The following is a 12,974-nucleotide window of genomic DNA, read 5'->3' as shown; positions in this document are numbered from 1 at the left end:
TTATTTTTGAGGTGAAATTTGATTTTGGGATTTTGCAAGTATCGTGCTCTGCACGACGTCTTTCTTATTTGTTTATCTCTCTGGAAGCAGGATATCTCAAAAAGTTGAGGACGGACTTGGACGAAACTTGGTGGGCAAGTTGGGCGTGTGACAGGGGCTAATTTTTATTGTGACAGGGGCTAAGGGCTAAAGGCTAAATTACAAGATATCAGGTGACTCTTCGCCATTGAGATATCAGGCCAAAAATGCTACATAGCACAATATCTCAAAAAGTTGTGGACTGATTCAGATGAAACGTGGGAGACAGGTTGGGAGGTGACAAGGACGAATCGATTCGATTTTGGTGAAGATCGGAAATCTGATCCGGATTTGAGAATTTATTAATTCTCTTAATGATTCTTCACCATTGAGAGATTGGGCTCAAAACGATATATAGCATGATATCTCAAAAAGTTGTGCACGGATTCGGACGAAACGTGGTGGACGAGTTTGTTTCGGTGACATGAACAAACCGATTAAAGTTTGGTTCAGGTCCGAATCCAGATCTGGGCTATCAATGTTATCCAAACAAGAAACTGTTCAGCCTAGTGGAGGTAGGCGCTCTACCAAATGCTGTTCTAGTTTGTTCATTGTAATTACATCTATGATGGAATCATCCACAGGAATGATGTGGGGCCTGTAAGTCAAAAGAAAAAAACCATCTTTCATCTGGACAGACAAAAAGGAGACAAACTCAGATCCTGGAGAATCTCCCCGTCCCTTTCTTCCATGTGTCCCTCCATCGTGTACTATCGTGCTCTCCTAGGAGCTGTTCCAGCTCCCGAAAAGTGAAAGGAAGACAAAGTATACCACAAACTTGTACCTCCAATGAAGAGGTGACGTTCTTTGCTTTGTAAATAAATCCAAAGCCTCCTTGTCCAATTTTCTTGATGACCTCCCAGTTCCCAATCTGATGAAAGCACAAACAGAGCTTCATAACAACACTTATGGAATACAAGAGAAATAATACTGCTGTGATTAAATGATTATTCCACATCAACTCAATAATCATCATATTGCCAATCAATACTAACGACAGTATAATATTATTGTAGTTTCCCGCCGGCACGTCGCCACGAGCATGACCCTCGATGGAGCGGTGGTCGCCTCGGCTCGATCGCCCGAAATGTCAGATTGCCAGCCTGGAAAAGTTCGGGTCGACGGGTCCTGCTTATTTTGGACCGAAATACTCCAATGGGGAGATCACGTGGGGTAGGGTTAATTGCCAACTTCAACTTACCTAAGTACCCACGTGATCCAGCTACCGGGGTACTTCACCCTCGGCGGAACTCGTACGGAAGCGAGCCGCTTAAGCGGTCCCGTTCCGTGTGCGTAGCCGAGCGGTAGTATCGCCGAATTCCGCTGGCCCGATTATCTTGTGACCCTGGCAATGGCCGACTAATCCCTCACATGCACGACATGCTCAGCCAATGAAGGAACGACACGATGAGCTGAGTATATTTAACAATTGGGGTTTATTGAAACAGGTAATAATGGGGAACTAGGGAACACAAAGAGCAGAACTAAACCGACTAAAAGAAATGCAAGGTGAACATTTATACAGGCACTTAAACAGTTTCACTACTTTTCAGACGGGCCCACGGACACACACACACACACACACACACACACACACACACACACACACACACACACACACACACACACACACACACACACACACACACACACACACACACACACACAGAATCGGACCAATGGTCTTTATTAGGACCTGCCTCGGTCCTGTCCATCTCGTGTGGTCTTCGAGGACCAGGTCCTCGGGGCCGAACTGGACCCCTTGCATGATCCGGAGGATCCAAGCTTGCAGAGCTGGCAGGGCGCAGGCTGGCGGGAGAAGACCCTCCGTCCGCAAATGCGTTCCCGAACTCGTGCGTGACCAGGACGGTCGGAGAACAATGCGCAGAACGCGCCGAAGAACAATGCGCTGAATGTGCCGGACCAGAATGCCAGAGGAACGATGCGCAGAATGCGCCAGACCAGAATGCCAGAGGAACGACACCGTGCATGGACCGTGCTATTTTTATCTCCCCACTTTGAAGGGTGGGGGGCGGGGAGGCGCCTCCTTGCAACTCCGCCTTCTCCCGTCGTGGGCCCGGATTGGGTGAGTCACAGTCACCCCACCCACTGCACGCCGATTGTTCGAGGGCCACCACGTGGCTCCTTCCCGAACTTTGCCTTCTCCACACCGGACGACCTTCTGCGCATGCGCCCTCGTCATTCCTCTCATTCACCAAAACGGGCGGCAAACCCCCCAATTGGCCAGGTGGCATGGTGACGACAGTGAAGCGAAGGCGAGGGCGATGCAGTGCGGTCGGCGGTGGAGTCGATGGTGTAGTTTGGTGGTGTAAAAAATAACTAAAAGAAAACCTGACTATTGAAACAACTTCACAGCACCGGAACATTTAAATACCCGTTAGACTAGGGGAAAGGGCTATCTATAAAACACGTACTTACCGAAATAACTGATTTCTGGGGAACTTGAATGGTGGTTTGCAAATTTCCACATCCGTAACAATATGTCAAAGAATAGGGGTACATACATATCTTCATTATGACAAATTTGTGATTTGAGAAAGCTTGGCATTGATTGAATTGGACTCATTCATTATTTTGCACCCCACTGTAGGTAATCCGATATCTTGCTTACCTGTCCAGGCTTCTTAAATTCCCCGTTACTATGCCACTGCATCTCCTCACTGTAATCATCTGAACTCCCTTTAGGAACAGGGGTTTTCGAAAGCAGTCCTGGAAAGATGAAGCAAAATCAACATAAAACAGATATTGCAACAGAAAAATACCAATGGACTTCAGGTGTGTGTGTGTGTGTGTGTGTGTGTGTGTGTGTGTGTGTGTGTGTGTGTGTGTGTGTGTGTGTGTGTGTGTGTGTGTGTGTGTGTGTGTGTGTGTGTGTGTGTGTGTGTGTGTGTGTGTTGCAGAAATTATACATCAGTTTTCAAAATTAGTCATCTTCTTCTTCTGGGTGGGCCAATTGTTCGTATACCATGTCCCTGAGTAAGAGGTCCAGTGCTCATAACATGTGCGATTGGCCTGAGTCTTTCAAGAACCGGTTGGCTCGGCCTGACATGATTGGAGTTGGTAAAGGCAAGAATCTGGAATTCCTTCTGAGTGTCGACAATACCCTGCCATCTCTTCATGAAACACATCAAGGGATGTTTAATGTTTTGAAACCAGTGCCGTATAGAAAGAGTCTGACCGTGTTTTGTCCTCTCCATTGAGAGCTGTGATTGGCCGATCGCAGTCACGTGCTTTGAAGGTGCCATGTTGCCCCCCATTTGAACAGCTCTGACTGTGCTGCAACAATACAAGGAAAGATGTCTCACCCATTGTGTGGACATAGGAATAAAACTCTTCATTGCTGGAGAGCGCTACTTTAGAGAGGTCAAAGGACCTCTCCCTCTCTCCCTCCCCCCTTTCCTCTCTCTCCCCCCCTCTCTCTCTCTACCCCTCCCTCTCTCTCTACACCCCTCTCCCTCTCCCCCCCTCTCTCTCTACCCGTCCCTCTCTCTCTCTCTACCTCTACACCTCTCTCTCTCTCTCTGCCTATATCTCTCTGTCTGTCTGTCTGTCTGTCTATCTCTCCCCCGACTGGTTGTTGGTAAGTTGTGCATGGGTGTGGCATCATGGCGGCTCTGTGAGTGAAGCTGTGAGTGCTGTGTCGCGTTGGTGTTTTTCCCATCCTCTTTTCGCTCCCCTTGTGTCCTTGCATGTGATTGTGAGTTTGTCTCCTGTGTTTCCTTTCTTTGTTGAGTCAGGAGAGAGAAAGAGAGTGCGCACAGTAAGTGTTTTGCAGGCCTGTTCAGGACCTCCTGGTTTTTGGGCCTGCTTTCTACTTGCTGTGTTTCAATGTTGAGCCTTTTTCTTCGCTAAATACTTCATTCAAATTAATCTTTTGTTTCCCTCCACTGTCTAGTTTCGCTTGTGGCAGATTTTGCTTTTGGTTTCTTGATCCTTCAATTTACTCTGTATTGTTTCACATGATGGCAAATGTACGTTTGTATCATCGTGTGTATGAGGAACTCATTCCAAAGAACGGAGTCATAGTTTGTCCCCCGGACGGAGTCAATGTTGATGATGTCGTTATGGGATGTGCCGTTAGCCCTAGAAACAATACACATGGTGTCATTGTTTTGATGGCTGTCTGTCCCTCGCAAGGTTAGACCGTTTTTATATTAATAATGATTTAAAAAATATTGTGACCCACACTGGTATAGTCCCCAGTGGTTTCTCAGACCATCATATGGTCATACTTCGCATTCACCCACCAATTCGTAACCGAGGTGCTGCCTGCTGGAATTTTAATGTAAGCCTCCTTGAGGATCATTTGTTCCTTAACGCCTTTCCTGTCTTTTGGAGAACTTTACTCCAACATAAACCCTCCTTTCCCCATCTTGTGCAATGGTGGGACAATGCCAGAGCAGATATAAGATCCTTCTGCCAGCAATACGGAGCTTATCAAACTCGACATGACTCTGCCCTTCAATCTCGGGTTGCCAGAATGATACTATCTTTGCAAAGCAACTTCTCAGCTTCCAATACTGAAAGGACCAACATTTTGCTGGCAAAGAAAAAAGCCCTTCTTGCTGGGCTCCTTGCAAAGCAGGCCAGGGGAGCTCTAATCCATCTCCGAATGGAAAACCTGTGTCACTTGGATACTTCCTCCAAGTTCTTCTTCGGACTGGAAGTTCGGAAAAAAAAAAGTCAGCAGATAGCCTCACTAAAGGCGAAGGAAGGTAGAATAACACACTGCCAAAAAGACATCAAAGTCTCACTGAAGGATTACTTCTCTCAACTCTACCAAGCCAAGAGCACTGATGATGAGATTGTGGAATCCTGACTTCTTCCCTACCCATCTTATCAGATTCCGTATGTCTACAACAAGACAAGGAAATAACTTTGGAGGAACTTCAGGCTGCCCTACATACTCTCCCAACAGGCAAAGACTCTGTTCTGGATGGAATGCCTGTAGAGCTTTATAAAACCTTTTGGGACCTTCTGGGACCTTCTGGGACCAGAGTTACATGAAGCTCTGATTGACGGTCTTCGATTGAATCTGTTGCCATTAAGCTGTCGCAGGGCTGTACTCACCCTTATCCCCAAAAAAGGTGACCTTCAGCAACCGTGCAACTGGCGTCCTATATCATTGCTTTGCACGGATTATAAAATTTTCTCAAAGGCTCTTACCAACCAGCTGAGACCTGTGATTGGGGAAATTATACACCCTGATCAATTCTATTGTGTTCCAAAAAGAACAATGCACGACAGTATTTTTATTGTGGGAGACATGATTGATGTCTGCACTCTTGAGGAAAAAAAAGTTGGATTGGTTTTTCTGGACCAGGAAAAAGCCTTTGACACTGTTGATCACCTTTATCTTTTTTCTGTTTTACGAGGGTTTGGTTTTGGGGCAACTTTTATCTGTTACCTACAGCTCCTGTATAACAACATTTTTAGTTTACTCAAAGTTAATAATATTTTGTCAAATTTCCCAGCGAGAAGAGGCATTCGTCAAGGCTGCCCTTTGTCCAGCCTTCTCTATTCCCTAGTAACCGAACCTTTGCTTATTCGGTTATGGGAACATCTTCATGGTTTTCTTCCCCAACCAATGGTGAACCCAGTTAGAGTAATTGCTTATGCCTTATGCACATGATCTTTGTGTGGTTGCCCATTCAGATGAGGATGTCTCTGCCTTGGTCCACTGTGTCCATGAATTCAGTTTGGCAAGTTCCACCAAAATAAACTGGAAAAAGAGCAAAGCTCTGTATCTTGGTCGGCAAAATGGCGCCACTCCTCCGATCCTGCCCAAGCAACTTGAATGGGCATGGGATGGAATTTTTTATCTCGGCGTCTTCCTTGGCACTCAAAACTTTCGTTTTAAAAAACTGGAAATTTTTAAGAAATAAAACTGAGAGGCGGTTACTAAAATGGAAGGGACTACTTAGTCAAATCTCATATTGGGGTCAAACCCTTGTTATGAATAACATTGCGGCGTCAATGCTTTCGCATATTTTTACGGCACTACAACCCACAGATTTCATTCTTAAAAAACTACAATACATTTTTATTGACTTCTTTTGGGGGGGGAGCACTGGCTCCAGCCCGGTGTGCTAAGCCTGCCTATTGCCGAAGGAGGACAGGGGCTGGTTGCCATTACCAGCAAAGTGATGGCTTTTCGCCTCCTTTCCTTGCAAAGGCTGTTATACACAGATGTTCCTTGGAAAGCCTTCGCTCACTGCCTGCTTCGGCAGGCAGGGAAACTTGGCTATGATCAGGAACTCTTTCTCATGGACACCAAGAAAGTTGACATCACATCAGTGCCCCTGTTCTATAGAAGTATGCTGGAGGCATGGCAGGCAGTCACCGTCCGCCGTTATGACAGTAGCTACTCTCTCAAAATATTTTTTAAATGAGCCCATTTTTCTAAAACCTCTCTTTAAAGGGGTTTATGGTGATCACAATTTTATGCAAAATTTTATTGATGCTGGATACACCAAGGTTAAACATTTTAGAACTACTTTTCCTTATAAATGGAAGCCAGCTGCCGAGGTCGCTGTAGCCACTGGAATTCGGTCCATTCGAGTTAAAGGGAGAATTTTCTCTGTAATTCTAAGCTTTTTCAAGTAGTCCAAGTTAAAATGGACTCCACACCTGGACTCCACACCTTCACTCCAACACCCCTTTCCATCACTTTTTCTTCACTCTCAAGGTTTTATCCCTTTTAACTCACTGGAAAAACATAGTTTATTTTTTGTGTGTTAAAGCCCTTGTTCGTGAGAGACCCGCAGAACCACAAGCACACTGGAAGGGGATGCTCCTCCGGGTTACTCCATCCACTGCAATCAAATGGCTTGTTATGTATAAGGCGCCCATTGCCAAGCGCTCTGGAGAGTTGCAGTGGCGGTTGGGCGCACTATATTTCACCCTCGAATGTTTTGTCTCATCGCATATGTTCTAGTAACACGGAATTGTGCCCTTTCTGTGGTGCTACTGAAAATATTTTCCACATTTTTATTGAGTGCCCAAGGCTGGGCCCCCTCTTTATGAGTTTATCACATGTACTCTGAGGGCTTGGCCTTGTTTTTACGCATTATGTTTTTATCTTCGGTTTTAGTATCTCTTACCGATGCAAAAATGAGTGTCTTTTTGCAAAATATTTGTCTTCCTAGGCTAAACTTGCTATATACCTGTCAAGGAAACATGGAATGCAAAATACCGACAATTCTGATGACGATGTAGTTCATCTCTTTAAAGACTTTGTCACATCACGTTTGCACTTTAAATTTCAACTCAGTTATTTTATTTTGTTTTCACAGAAGTGGTGCATGAAGAAATCATTATGTGAACTTGTTGATGGTGTCCTTACAGTTAATTTATGATTTTGCCTTGTTTATGTATGACCTCCTCCCTCATTTTAACTTTGTACAATGTTTGCCTTTGGTTTTTGATTTCGTTGTGCATGATGATTCCTGGAAATAAAGAGGAATAAAATGTCAAATGTCTCTACCAATATATATATATATATATATATATATATATATATATATATATATATATATATATATATATATATATACATATATATATATATATCTCTCTCTCTCTCTCTCTCTCTCTCTCTCTCTCTCTCTCTCTCTCTCTCTCTCTCTCTGTCCAAGCTGGCCTTTTGATGTGCTGAATCACAGCTGGAGTACTCTGAATTTCGCCAGAGCTGAAAACCAGCCGGTGTATGCTGAATTCAATCGGTGAATACAAAAAAGTACTGAAAATATCATCTTTGGATGCAATTGAAAAGATAGAAAATGTCTATTCATGATATCACCATTCATACTTGTAAATGGTATAGATCTGCAGCAATAAACATGTTAGTACGAGTATGCGAAATTGTTCCCATGTCTCTCAGACTCTGCACTCAATGGGTCATGGGTCGCAGGGGAGCAACACAGTACCCATCGTTCAGTTGGCCAGACTCTTTATATATGGCACTGCTCCAAACGAATGCCACCAGATGGGACACTCAGGATCATTATTCATCCGGGGGACTGCACACTTGTGACCAAATGCCTTCGCTGCGAAGCACCAACTTGATTTTATGAAACAGCAATGGAATCGCCAGGAAGGATATTGATCGAGCGATGCTATCCGCCATTAGAAGCAAGGGGAAACTGACGTTTCTGGCATCAAATCTTCGTCGGACCAAAAATACAACAAAACAGTTATGACACCAGCTCTCAGGAGCAAGACGAGCTCTTCATGGGACAGTGCACGGTTATGATGATAATTATCAGAGCAGACTATACAGTGCAGAATTAAATTCGCTGAGTCTGTACAACCCTGTCAGACACAGACCCTTTTATGAATGGGGGATTCTATTCTGGAAATGGATAAAGGAAAAAATGTGGGGGGAAAAAAAAAATAAAAACCAAATACACCTGAAACAGTGTTGGTCAGAAACAAAGAAACTAAATTTAGGTTTGTGGGTGTACGTTAAAAGGGATTCATGTTTTCGAATCAGACAAAGTAGTGCAAGCAAGAACAATCAAAATGGTTCCAGGATAGGTTTGTATTATGAAGAGAGATTAGAAGAAGAATAAAAACAACAAGGACAAAAAGACATAAAATATCATAGCCCCTGTGGTTTTAGTAATTTCTCTGGAGTTGAAGGGCTAGCCCATATTTACAAGATTTGTGTGGATGTGCAACTGGCTTGACTGGCGACGTGACATGGAAGAACATTTGTGACATGTAACGTTTGCCAAGATTGAACAAAAATCGGGCCATGCATGTTCAGGAAACGGTTGGGGATACATTAAAGTCAGGACTTCGATCTGGTCAGCCGTCTTCGATCTGATCTCAAAAAAAAATGACATACATATGTAAGCCATCATTCGTCATCTGTGTGCCAAATTTGAACATCGGTAAATGCATGTCCGATAAATGGTGGTGGATGTGCCCAACATCAGGCTTCTTTACAACTAAAATGGCCGCCAGTCGGCCGTCTTTGAGCGCATCGCGAAACAAAATGATGTGCTTATGTGTACCGTCATGTGTTGTCCGTGTGCCAAGTGCGAATAAAATTGGGCCGTACATGTCCGAGATGTGGTTGCGGATGCATGTGCGTACAGACACGAAAATTGAAACCAAATCCATGAGCCCCCGTTTCGAACTAATTCCAACAGGAGCCAATAATAGAACGCGGTTACATTAGAGACAAAGATCAAATGTTATAAAAACAAAAATATCGTCCAGTGAACCGACATGATCGTTGCCCCCTCTTTCCAAAGCCTCTGGACATCAACTTCACAGTTTGCTTTTGGAACTCACCTCTCTGATCAGCCAGGCAGAACTCTATCGACTGAAGGATGATAAATTCTTCCACGTAATCACTCAGCACACTTCTGTGACAGGCAATGTACTTGCGTATCTGACGATAGCGAGAGAAAAGCTCCTGAAACAACTCGGGATCTTGTGTAAATTCCACGAGCGCAGCCATCACATGAGGGTTAGACCGAAGGTAAGTCTTCAACTTTTCATCTGAACAACACACCAAAAAGAGAAATGTCAGAACATTAATAAACACCAGCAGAGTACACGCTCAACGGGCAATCTTGTTCCAAGCATCAACACATTCTTCTGACACATACCTTTATTTTGGCGGGGTATAGGCAACTGACAGCTGCCTCAATTGCTCTCAAATATATATATATATATATATATATATATATATATATATATATATATATATATATATATATATATATATATATATATATATGTTTTTTTTTAAACAACAGTGAGAATTGATTTGAAAAACACGTCCCCTACCGATGTGATATATTCTCAATCCAAAAAGGGCACAACTGTGAGAAATTGATGAAACGCCCTGAAGCCCGAACTTGTTCTGTAACTTATGTCATAATAAAGCCGCGTACCAAGTTTCAGGTAAATATGTTAAAGGGTATGGGGGGAAAAAAAACCTGAAAAACCACAGATGGGACGGACGGACGGACAGACGGACAAACAGAGAGCAAACCTCTAATCCCCTCCAGTGAAACCGGTAGGGGACTAATAACCATGAAGCAAAAACACCTCACTGTACTGCAAAACGTGAGGATAGGACTTCTGCACTGTAAATGGGAGAGACTTGTAATACCCTTTCCCACCTGGAGGTGGCGCTACACGATACACATTTATATGGAAAATTTAGGTCCCTCACACCCCTCCTTCCCCTCCCCCGAAGCAAAACCCCATCCAAGCCCAGCAGCAAAGATAAAAACACCCCATATACACAAGTGAGATATGTTCAGAGCAGGACCGTGGACGAACCCCCATAAAAAGAGTGCAGCTGTTCCACTCTGCCAATCTGAAATTGATTAGATGCTGGTCCTACAAATGGAACACGTCCTTCAATCGTGGAAAATATCTGCCTGAGAACATATTTCTGGAAGGATCAAGCCAACTCACTTATCTATCACCATGGTCATCCACTGGTTCGTGTTTCACAGGCAGGAGGATTCAACGTGTGTGTTGTCCCTCGGATGGACGTTAAACCAGTGTCCCGTCTGTAGACATTAGCTGGTGCATGTTAAAGATCTCACGGTGTCGTTCACAAAGAGTAGGCGAGCCATCACCAGCACCCTCAACAAATTAAAAATTATTGCCTTAACCCCTGCCACAAAAGCAATAGCAAACCACCCAGTGTAACCCTTTCTCTGGAAGCTGCTTCAGTGGCACCGACGTTCTGTGACAGTATAAAGAGACGGCTCCAAAAGGGTGTTTGCAAACCTGAACTATGGTTTGATTGAGGTTAAGAAAAGACGATGGTTCAGTGATGAGTGATAAATCCATGCCACAGAAACACACAATCTGTAACTTGTTCTGCTCATACTGTGATAAATTTAAGTGAAATCCACACTTACCAATGAAAATGGTTGGATCATCAAGCATCTCAATTATGGAATGTTTCACCCATTTCTACAAAAAAGAATAAACAGAAGAGGAGAAAATTTAACAAATTCATTCAATAACCCGTATCAAGCTCAACTGACCCAACAGCAGTAACCACAAAGTTGTAACTCACACAGAGGGACTCAGGCTCAGGGGCCAAAAGACAAAGATCGATCACAAACAAAAATTCCATCAGGACAGTTCAGAATTAAATTAAACAAGTGGTTCAGTAGTCAACACACAGTTATCTCCACAATCACGCAAAACTTACTTTGTGCCCTTCGTTTAAGCATCTTTCACACTTCAACATAACCTAAAAGAGAGAACAAAAGGACATGTTAGAACATCTTCGATACAATGTGAGGAAACTATTAAAATAAGATATTGGTGTTTGGTGATATACGATAATTACATCAATTTATACAGAACTCTCTGTCGGAGATAAAAGGTTACATCAACCGAGGATAAAACATGGGGACGAGGGAGACTATTACATGGACACAGCACAGGTGAAGCGAGTTCAGTGGCAGGAATTGGAAGAGGAAGAAAAAAAAATTGAAGTGTAATGGGTGACGGAGTAGACCGGGGTGGGGGCAGTGGGTGGGGGGAGGAAAGAGCTCAGGGATGGGCTCTTTCCGGGGGAGGGGGGGTTATGTTATTATCGTCATTCAAACATGTAATAAGTAAACATGTAATAAGTAACAAACATGTAAACAAATACCTCTCTCAAATAACTCTCCTGTATAATTCAAAACACCTCGCTGGACTGGAAAATGTGGGGACAGGAATACTGTACTGTTAAGTGGAGACTTGTTTTTGCCTCTCCCACCTTGTGGTGGCGCAACATGATACACAGTCACATGGAGAATTTGCATCCCTTCTCCCCCTTCACACCCCAAGACCACCGGCAAAGATAAAAACACCCTGATACATCGATTAGGGTCATGCTGATCCTGTGTAGCAAGTCTAGATTTATTCGGCCCAGAAGAGTTGTGCGACACACACACACACACACACACACACACACACACACACACACACACACACACACACACACACACACACACACACACACACACACACACACACACACACACACACACACACACACACACACATAGTTATGTGTTAGATTATTCCTGAGTTTTGTGGTTGTCATTGCACGATTGTGTGACAGTTTTTAATGACTTTTGTGCTTTGCTTGTTTGTCTCTTAGTATTGTTGGAGATGCCACTCCCGGCCATTTTTGTGTTGATTAAAGACTTCTGAAAGGTCGACTCGGTTACTCATGCTTCACACACATCGTTCCGTGAATTGTATTAAGGAAGTAAGGATTATGTGTTTCACCCCTGTCTGTCTGTCTGTCTGTCTATCTGTTTGGAACTTGTGAAATTGAAGATTCTTCACCATTAAGAGATTGGGCTACAAGCGATATATAGCGTGATATCCAAAAACTTGTGCACGAGTTTGGACGAAACGTGGTGGACGAGTTGGTTAGATGACATGAACAAACCAATTAAATTTTGGTTCAGGACCGAATCCACATCCGAGCTATCAATGGGATCCATAACGTAAACTGTTCAGCCTAGTGGAGGTAGGCGCTCTACCGAGTGCTGTTCTAGTATGTTCATTGTAAGAAAAAACATCTTTCATCTCGACAGACACAAAGGAGAATTCAGATGCAAGATAATCTCCCCGTCCCTTTCTTCCACGTGTCCCTAAATCGTGTCCATGTACCGTGTTCTATGTGGCTGTCCCACCTTAGCATCGATGTAAGTGGACTCATAGTTTTGAACATCACTGTAGCTAATGCAATCGTTTTCTTACCATGGCCGTGGAAAGATTATCCAGAAACTCATTCAATTCCTTGTACTTGATGTCACCACCCTCATCATATTTACGATTACTGAGCCGAAAACCTGGAAAGACAAAGCAAAATCAAGATAAGA

At 43.7% G+C, this 12,974-nt stretch overlaps 1 protein-coding gene across 3 annotated transcripts in view; it reads right to left on the bottom strand.

Moving 5' to 3' along the window:
- LOC147012533 (uncharacterized) overlaps window positions 1-12,974 on the bottom strand; it is an 88,938-nt gene that overhangs the window by 54,735 nt on the left and 21,229 nt on the right. For all 3 annotated transcript variants that reach the window (XM_085853521.1, XM_085853522.1, XM_085853518.1), the window contains exons 8-13: window positions 12,853-12,944; window positions 11,297-11,338; window positions 10,998-11,052; window positions 9,403-9,612; window positions 2,711-2,808; window positions 863-949 (exon numbers count right to left, since the gene is read on the bottom strand). In XM_085853521.1, coding sequence (XP_085709647.1) covers window positions 863-949; window positions 2,711-2,808; window positions 9,403-9,612; window positions 10,998-11,052; window positions 11,297-11,338; window positions 12,853-12,944 — 584 coding nt within the window. The remainder of the gene's footprint in view (window positions 1-862; window positions 950-2,710; window positions 2,809-9,402; window positions 9,613-10,997; window positions 11,053-11,296; window positions 11,339-12,852; window positions 12,945-12,974) is intronic.

This window comes from Eptatretus burgeri, chromosome 14, assembly GCF_056783735.1.
Source record: "Eptatretus burgeri isolate ZD-2024b chromosome 14, Ebu_testis_v1, whole genome shotgun sequence".
NCBI lineage: Eukaryota > Metazoa > Chordata > Myxini > Myxiniformes > Myxinidae > Eptatretus > Eptatretus burgeri.
This window is presented reverse-complemented; position numbering and strand designations above follow the sequence as displayed.